This window comes from Nematolebias whitei, chromosome 6, assembly GCF_014905685.2.
Source record: "Nematolebias whitei isolate Nwh7 chromosome 6, NemWhi1, whole genome shotgun sequence".
In the NCBI taxonomy this organism is placed as follows: Eukaryota; Metazoa; Chordata; class Actinopteri; order Cyprinodontiformes; family Rivulidae; genus Nematolebias; species Nematolebias whitei.
This window is the reverse complement of record NC_056503.1, coordinates 39,374,415-39,384,480: the sequence shown is the minus strand read 5'-3', so window position 1 is coordinate 39,384,480 and position 10,066 is coordinate 39,374,415. Positions and strand designations below refer to the sequence as shown.

At 40.2% G+C, this 10,066-nt stretch overlaps 1 protein-coding gene across 1 annotated transcript in view; it reads left to right on the top strand.

Moving 5' to 3' along the window:
• LOC119410949 (roundabout homolog 2-like) overlaps positions 1-8,122 on the top strand; it is a 12,063-nt gene extending 3,941 nt beyond the window's left edge. The window contains exon 2 of the mRNA XM_037677868.1: positions 7,737-8,122. Coding sequence (XP_037533796.1) covers positions 7,737-8,122 — 386 coding nt within the window. The remainder of the gene's footprint in view (positions 1-7,736) is intronic.
• Positions 8,123-10,066: the final 1,944 nt, after the last annotated feature.

Sequence of the window (10,066 nt, the reverse complement as noted above, 5' to 3'; positions counted from 1 at the left end):
TATATATATATAACTAATTATATCATTTCCTGTGGTGGATTTAAATTGCTTTGATTTTTCTAAATTACCTAAGGTTGTAAATTTCTTCAAAATATTATCAGTAATAATATTTAAATTAAACTAAATTTGAATTTGTTTTTCCTGTTGCTGATCAAAAAGGGTAAATGGAAATGCCTTTCATTTGTCTGTTCGTCTTGTGGCCTTCATAACTTGAAAAACAAGCAACGTGGGATTCATGCAAACCCATTGATTGGGTTGCCAAAATACAAGATGGCCACCACCTAATAAGTATGCTGTATATGTAAACTTACAACTCAGATTGTTTGAGGAAACTATTCTTTCCAGTTTTTATTGCTTAAAAGTATATGGTAGTTTTCTCAAGTGATTGGGGTTGCCAGTGGGGTGGTCAAAGATTCCCTGTATTCTAAGCACCACTGGCCACCCCCTGACTTCGCCATAGCTTCTGGTGGTGGAAAAATGTATTCCTTCTGCTCGCCAGGATTCATCACTCTGCATGACCTCAGAGAAGCAAGAAAAAAGAAAACTACCTCTCACTTTATACACATTGTCTAGCATTAAAAAAAAAACATTCAGGTTTACTTACATTCCTTGTTGAACATCTAAAACTATTTAGCTAAATACATAATTTCACAAATAATAAATGTGAAGAAGAAAGTCAGTGTTACAGTTTTTATTTTATTATATTCATGCTGTAAAATAATATAAAAAACATAAAGAAAAACAAACAAAAACTGTACCTCACTTCCTTGTAAGCCGAGCTACCATGACCAGCGGTGAGTTGATTTACTGTATATTTAATGAGATCTGGTGTGAGCAGCTTTGATGTAAAAGTTTTATTGTTGAATGTGTCTTTACCCAAGGTCTAGAATCATGAAATGTGCTCGGTGAATGTTTGTGACCAGTATTAATAACGTCAATGACTTGTTTCGTGTCAGCTCCATTATATGGCCCTGAGTAAATTGAATGACCTGTTCAAGCACCCGTTTCTCTCACCCTTGACCCCTGTACCCATAAGAAGGACCACATGAAGTGTCTTGTGGTATAGAAATTTAATACATCTCATCCGAACTTGCTGTTTTCCTTCTTAAAAATCAAATCAAACGGTGAGCTGTGAGAGCTTTTTGATTGCTCTGCTTTGTGAGTCCGTCTGGATTGTGATTACAGCTTTTATTCCACACATTCTCGTGTGTTGGGTTTAAGCATGGCCGGAGAGACTGGAGGTGTTTGCAGGCAAGCTGCAGTGTGTTCGCCTCAGGTCAACACACATAACACCTTCAGTTATCACCTCTCATGGAGGAGATGGATGCTGAAGGTATCCATGAGGTCGCATGAATAAATATGAACCTCATGGATACCTGAAGGCTTTTTCCTCCACCCTAGCAATAACGCACCTATTTGTTTCCATTTATTTAATTTGTGGTGGCAACTCAGCAATGCAGGTAAAGAGATTAAAATGCTTGAGGGGGATGCCTTATGTTTCATTGCACTTCCCTCAGTAGGAACTCCAGGAGGGTTCTCACATTTGAAAATAATCTGATTTTTGAGCCAGCTGTGTTTGCATTTATGTGAACATAACAAAATATCTTGAACATATCAACAAAACACTGCTGCTTGCTTATCTAATTCCATTGCACATTTACAGAATCAAAGGCTCTTGTGATAGTTTTCTGTTGATGATCATGCATGAGTGAATTATGCAGATTTTACTTCCAGTACAGGTGTTCTTTGTCGCCGGGAAGCAAGAAGGGAAAACGACCATTCCAAACAGTTTATGGAAATGTTGAATTTAACACAGAACAATGTGTCAGTGATATGAAGATTATAGGCAGAGATTGATGATAAGAGACAGAAAAGTAAATAGCCTAACTTGTGTTGGTGAAAAGGACCTGCAGGGGGGACAAAAAGGACTATAAAAAGAGCGGTGCAGAGAGCTGCATGCTCGAGTGGTCCCGGCATCGGAAATCATTTAATCTGCATCAAACAGTTTCGAGTCCCTGCCAGTCTCCTGACAGACCAGCAGAGCCACTGCTAATCTCCATACACTGATCAGACCATATAGCAAGTAGCACTCTTTATCAACACTTTGCACATTCCCTACAAGTAGGTTCAAATTGTTCCCACGTCCTCCTTTTCTCCTTCAGTCTTTTTTGCTTCTTGTCAGTAATCTCAGGACTATTGAGACAGGAAATCTGCAGCAACGGGGATAGGATTGTCTGCTTCTGCTTGTGGCTACCGATCATGGAACCAAAACTGAAAATAAACGTAGTTTGTTAATACAAAGCTGCCTGTAATGCAAAACAAGTAAATTGGCCCTTTGCAGCAAAATCACATATTCTGTTTCCCACATTTATCTGTTTATATATTCCATCGGTGGGGGGGGGGGGGGGGGTACACAGATTCAAAGTCAATATGACCCCCACCTTGCCAGTGCCTGAAATACCCTCAGAGTGGAATTTTGTCTGATATTTGTTGGAGTCAAGCATGGATGCATTGAGAGGAGCTCTTAGATTTACTCTTGTGTTTGCTTTCAGATTATAGATCTTGGAAGGGGTGGGGGGGGGGGCATGCAGAGCACTGGGGTGGAACAGAGTCTATCCTGTGAGCTTGGTAGCTAACTAGCTCAAAACCCCTTGATATATTTCAACACAAGATGAAGTGGAATAATTTTATCTGCACCTGTGAACACAATTCATTTCGCTTTCTGTGTTTTCACTGTGAGAATCTTGCAGCATTGAGTGGCTGACCAGATGCACTGGGGTGGACTCCTGCAGTGTCACCTTACTGAGATGAGCTGTGCGTCTGGTGTTGGGGAGCAATGGAGCTCAGTGCAATGTGCTGTCACTGACAGCCCGGAGTAAAGAAGATGAATCTTGGGTGCAGAGCGAGCTGCTTGTAGGTGTCACGGCAGGCCAGTGCTGAGTCATGGATGACCAGTAACATCATTCTTTCACCACCCTCAGTTTCCTTGCATTTTGCTGCCCCTGATGAAATGACAGATTTGATTCTATCACCGGGCAGCACGGTGGCACAACTGGTAGAGCTGCTGCCTCTCAGCGAGCAGGTCCTTGGTTCAAACCCAGGTCCAGGGGCCTTCCTGGGTGGAGTTTGTATGTTATCTCCATGCATGCGTGGGTTTTCTCTGGGTACTCCGGTTTCAGACCAAAAAACATGCATGTTAGGCTGATTGGTAACTCTAAATTGTCCCTAGGTGTGAGTGAAAGAGTGAATGGTTTTAGTCTCGTTTGTCTCTATGTGGCCCTGTGATGGACTTGCGACCCTTCCAGGGTGTACCCCGCCCCTCGCACAGTGATTGCTGGACATGGGCACCGGCGACCCCCGTGACCCAAAATGGAACAAGCGGGTAAAGATAATGGATGGATGGATGGATTCTATCACCCTATTTCTAAGGGTACAATATAACGGGATGGAGAGCTTGGGAAATACAAACAGCGATACTGGGAGGTAAAGGCAGAAATAGCTTGGAGGAGGTTAAAAAAAATGAAAGCCAAAATATTTTTAGTGAACAACATGGGTCTGAAACATACAGTATGTAACATTTTTAAAATGTATACGTTTTTATATTTACTCAGTTTATAAGCTTTGAAAACATTTTCCATTGAAATGTCGGCCATTTTATCGTTCATGCTGCAGCATTAGTACATCTTGGCCCAGGCCTTGGTTATCCCGTTTGATGTTTTCCGAAGCTTCACTGACTGGAGCTTCTTGCCCTGGTCTGAGGTTGCTCTTGGTTACCTGTGATCAGCAAATATCTGTTGGCAGAATAAATAATATCTCTTTGGGGAGCTCTTCTTTTTATGCTCTGCTTGAAACTGGTGTGTGTATTGATTTGGTTTGTGGGCTAGAATTTCTCCTGGGAGCTAATAAAAATAATTACAAAAAGATCATCAAAGGCCTGACCTTCTGTTGCACACATGAATAAACATGGAACCATGAAAGTAGAAACGATTTCTTGTAGGTTTCTGGTCAGTGTCGAAGACGAAGGGTAACTGAGGTTGTTATATCTTGCAGTTATTGGAAACATTGAAGATTTTTTTCCACCAATTTTATCAAAACGTTACATAGAAAGTAGTTTTTAATGCTAGTTCTGTTGTGTCATACAAATGTTGTTCTGAACATGACAAAACAAAGAATATCTGCTCAAATGTCACAAATATATTGGATGACAGCAAAGCAAAGCCGCTTGCATTTCAGTGAAGCTGACATAAGTAGACTGAAAGAAAAAAAGGCAGAGAAGAATCACCTGGTTCACTAACCCCTCCCTGGTTTCATTTTCTGTCCATGTTTTGTGTTTGTTTTCTGGTTCCTGCTTTTCGCTAAGAGTGGATGACTGCACAGCAGTGGTGAAAAGTAATGGTGGTGTTATTGCAGACAGGGGGAAACACCACATTTTGATTGGAGCGTGTGCCCTGAGACCCAGTGAAGTGCACTCGCCTCAGCTCAGAGAGCACTTGATTGCACAGCACCAATGATCACATTAAAAGGGCAACAGAAGCCCCATTTGCCGTAAAGAGAGTGGAAAGGGGACCCAATAGGAAACTGAGAATTGACTTTGAGTTTTGTGAGGGGCGAGATCTGACTTCTTGGTGATGGAGAAGCACATGAAGTTGTTATTATTATAAGATTTTTTCTGGGCAGCACAAATTTATGTGGAAACAAGAGTTCATGTAAATTATATGCACACCCATGTAGACACAAGCATTTATGGGTGATTTTCACTTTGAAACAACTGGCATGGTTAACATGCTGAGCATATGCAGTATTGAGATTGATGGGACAGTTTTAGACTATAGTCTGTGGCATATGGATGTGCTTTTAACCTTTGCTACCCTCACACCTGACTCTCTCCACTCAGGAAGGCCACTGCCCAGCCACGTCTGGTCCTCTGTGCACCAAGCTTTGCTTTCTCTGGCAGTGAAAGGACAATTGTAGAGTCATCTGCTGTGCTCATTTCCAGAGGAAAGAAAAGAACAGATGGAAACTCGAGGTTTAAGTGATTAGAAGGCTGTAGATTGGAATACAAATTGGATTTAAAGAAATTAGACTGATATAAATCGAAGAGGGCTGCCACAGTTTAGTGCTGTGCATGTGCACTGGCCTTTGCGTAAAACCCCAGTGGGGTTTGTGGATTAAGGGGAGAAACAGATGCTTCAATGAGATAGGAATAAATGTGCATTTGACACTTCATGTAGGGAGATGGGGAGTGTCGAACTACATTCACACCGCAGGCCAATGTGGCACAAATTTTATACTTTATATTTTTTCCATATGTGACCCATATCTGATCTTTTTATGACGCTCTGTATTCAACTGTTCCAATTTTCCCCACCTCCCCACCCCTGATTTTCCAAATCCAACGAAGGTCACTTTCCTATGTGGTGCTAAACAAGAAACATTTGATGTTTTCTAAGCAACCTTAGTGAATGACCATATTGTATTTCACCCATCTTTTATATAATGGAAGTAGGGGGTGTGTGAACAAAACCATATACTGAGCATATTCTTACCATTGCTGTTCAGTTTAAAGCATAGAACTCTGCAAGTTTTCAGCTACATAATAGAAGTCCAGTTGCTTCATCTTTTTATTTATTTTCGCTTTTATTTGCTATATCTTGGATGACTGAGAATCTTCACCTACATACGATGCTGGCGATGGTGTGCAATCATATTAATACTACAAAGTAGAAAGATGATGTCACTACTTAGATTAGTGTTTTTCCTGTACTTTTAGGTCATTTATTCTCTTTGAGAAGTGCAGTTCTGCACCAACGTAGACACGAAGTGGCAAGATCAAACGTAATCACTGAACAAAATAAGCATGACAGGTAATAATTTTGTTGTCTCTGATTACAGAACAACTTCAGAAGTGATGCACATATGCTACTCTGTAGCAGTCATATTTATCATCGTAATCAATGCGTGCTGTGTTTGATGTCCCATTTTTTCTGTGCACATGGGTCGCTTTGGACCATGTCTCAAACAAGAGTTTGATGGCAGTCGCCATTAAATTCTAAAGTAAGCATCAAGCAAAATAAATAAATAATAATAGAACCTCAGCAAAAAATCAAGAATTTAACATTAAGAACTGCAGTGTGAACATACTTTATGGATTTATGTAGCATGCATCAGGATATTTATGGATGTCCTTTATTTCAGTTTCTATTTATGAACTGAGCTGCTGTCTGCATACTGTAGTTTTATTGTTTACTTGTTTTACTACCAGCAGCATAGTTAGTATTCTACATATTACCAGTAAGATTAGATTGTGACCAGTGAGAACATGCTACCATTAACCACCCAGGCACTAACCCCTTGTCCGTCGCCCCAGTTAGCGAAGGACACTAGGCCCAATCACTAATCAATGACAGAGGGAATTAGCCCAAATTAGGAAGAAAAGAGAACAAACCACCTCCTGTTCATGGGTCAATATGCTTCTGTCTGATGCTTGATTCCTGACAACTGGTGGACTTGTGCACTTTTATGCTGAGAGAATCACAGCATTTGCATGTGCATGTGTGTGTGCACACATCTGCTTCAGCCAGAGGCTTTTAAGTACATTTTGTGCTGATAAGGGAGTTTCTAACCATGCTTGCCCTTTTGCCCATAGATTTTTAAGGGTACAGCTTATTCAGTTTCTCCCTCAGGAGATTCAAGTAAGGGAGGTGGTGGAGCAAATACAAGACAAACTGAGCAGGGACCTGGAACCTCCTCTGTTTTTATTTCATCGCACGTTAAATTTAGCTCTTACTCAAGCAAAAAGGCTTTTTTTTTGTGGAACATGGGGCCTTTATACTGCAGGAATTGTCCTATTGGCCCTGTGCACTGCTCTGGGGAAGGTCACAGCCATCAACTCAGCTCAATCACATGCACACGTGCAACAACGCATTTAGCAAGAGCTTATCTCTAAGATTATTTCAGCACTGATTGGTGTGGATGTGGCTGCCAACTTTCCTGCAATTAGTAATTGGACATTTCATGTAGTGTATAAGACTAGACTTGTACTTTTACTGCAAGAAAAAAATGTTTAACTTTTGAAAAAGTTTGCCTGATTTCCTCTCCCCTGTAAAATATCTGTTATGGCTTGGCACAGTTTTAAACAATTTGATTGTTGCATAGCTATGACCTACGTGATGTAAATGTGTGTGGTCCAGAGCACATCATTTATATGGATAAAACCCGGTCACATGCAAACAGAGCAATCTGACTGAGGGACCATTATGTTGGCCACCAGAGCGAGAGAGTTCACTGGAAGCCTGTATGTTTTTTTTTAGCACAAGGGATTAGCATTTAATTTGACATCAGTCTAAACTCCAATATTTATAGACATGAATTATGAATTTTCTTGAATCCCAAACTCATGACTTGTGTGATATTTAAATGTAAGTTTAATGTATGCTATTCATTTATTGATCACCCATGGGTCCAACTAGTTTCACAATCCTACATAAAGGTTTGAGCAGATGACCTCTTATACTGGTTTGACAAACGTGTTTATTAAAACTTGCTTCGATTATAAAATGGGGATTAGTAACAAATTAAAGTGTAGCCTTGCACCTCTTTTCTCACTGCTCTTCTGATCTGTATAGCCACGGAAGAAAGCAAAGTAATATATCTCCAAAATATTGTTTTCGGTCAATTTTGGGGGTTTAAAATATTTTTGGTGGTGCTTTAATTATTTGCTCGTCTCCTTCCTTCAGGATCTCGTCTGCGCCAAGAGGACTCCCCACCTCGAATTGTGGAGCACCCCTCGGACCTGATTGTATCCAAAGGGGAGCCTGCCACTCTCAACTGTAAAGCAGAGGGCCGGCCGACCCCAACAGTGGAGTGGTACAAGGATGGAGAGAGGGTGGAAACTGACAAAGATGACCCACGTTCTCACCGCATGCTGCTTCCCACCGGCTCACTTTTCTTCCTTCGTATCGTTCATGGACGACGGAGCAAACCGGATGAAGGGGCCTATGTCTGCGTAGCCCGGAACTACCTGGGAGAAGCTGTCAGCCGTAACGCATCTTTGGAAGTAGCATGTAAGTCAAGATATTTTCAGTCCTTTCTTCCTCATTTTTCCTCTTTACTGTCATGTTGAAATTCCTTTGCTCTGTTGAAACAATATCTTAAGCAAATGGCTAGATAAAGGAACAACTGAGTCATGTTCTAGTTGAAATACTGCTTTCAACTAATCATAGTCTGTTACATTTTAGCAAACATCCTATAGAAACTTGTCTATTAAATGCCTTTTGCAATTCTAGCAAATAAAGGAACATTTAATTTGAGGTAGACATAAACACTCTATTTTTAAGCAGATTACATTTTGCTGTCAATCTTCTCTTTTATTAACTCTTAATGATTTTCAGTAGTTCTGAAAGTGATGTTTCTTGGCGAGGGAATGAGCTGCTGAAAGAGTTTGTCAGTCATGAACTTGATGCATTTGATACTATTTTGCTCAGGGGAGTTGTTTTAGGTTGTCTGCAGACCTTTGAGTTGGACATAAAGCTGCTGTCACTATGAGAGGGACATGATGGCATGGCAGACATGGGTTCTTCACATGCTGAGTGGGGGTAGTATGACAAGCGTGGCTCCTGATGGACATTTACCTCAAGCTGTCTGAACTGTGTTGGTGACAGGCAGAACCTGAGCTGTGGATCAAATTACCTTTGAAGATGAGCCCAGCACCCCGGGAAGCTCAATCCGGGATTCCGATGCAACCTCTCCCAGGCATCTCAAACTGCCCATAATGTGGATTCAAAAGGCTCTGTGGCCTTTTGTTGTTTTTACAAGTGATTTATGCTGTAGCACAGTCCTGTGTGATTTAGAGATGTGCTTTAAGACAGATTATGTGTAAGGCTTGATGCATTATGGACCGATTTTCAAGATCTCATATTATGAAAGCAACTTTAATCTTAGCCTGTCTGCCAAATCTATCTTCAGTGTAGCAAAATGCTGAGCTTGGTTTTCTATTTACAGCAGACAAACCACTTGCTATTTTGTTATATGACTTAATTTTGAACAGAAAATATAAGAAATGACTCATTCAATTGATATTTGTTGTAATTGAAGGTGATTACGATTGCAATGGACTTCTCATTTTGTGATCCTGGGAAATGTAAATGGACAGCGTTAGTTATTGCTTCTGATCTGACGTGCTGCACTCCCAAGGGCCTTCCAGCAACCTCCAGGCGCTAACTATATGACAGTAGCTTGATCTATTGATTGCTTTCAGAGGTCTCTCCCTATATAAATGAAAATTTATGAAAAAGTAATGAAATCTTCAGAGTATTTTATTTTTAAACCAAGGGAATACCGTTTCCAGGACTGTCCTGGCTCAAACAAAAGTGAAGCTATCTAGATAGTTTAATTTTCACAGGCCTTTTGCACTGGTCTCATTTTTTAAGTAATTTTTCAAGATGGGGATCAGCACATCAGGGTTTTAATATTAAGTTCAGAAATGATTCTCCTTAGTTTATATATAATCTTGAACATGTGATCTTCCCAGACGCACCACAAAGAAGGACTAGATTCGGTCAAAAATGACGTAAACAGCTGTCTGAGTGCAGCTCACCACCTCAACTTTAAACTAAAACCAAATCACTGGTACATTTGGTAAATGATGTAAGTGACAGCATAAGTTCTGCTTCATTCTATACCTGCTATGGTACAACTTCAAAGTTTTACTTATGATGACCTTACCTGATGTGACATTTTATGAATAACAAGTTAATTGCCTTGCAAAGTTCAAGTATGAATTTAGAGGAGGGCTAGTGTACAGTTTAATATGACCTCATGCATATTAGAGTTAAACCACTCGTAAAAAAAAATCTATTTTGGAGCTCTCTCCCTGTTGTAATAAATTAATTTTATGTTAGTTCTTTTTGTTTGCTTCTATGCACAAAACTTAATTCAATATGTGTGCACTCATTTCCCAATGACAGCAATTCATTGACATTTTGTCTTGTATATTTTTCTTCTTTTATAAACAGTTAAAAGCCACATTGTGACAATACTTTTTTTTTTTCTGCAGCTATTTATTTTC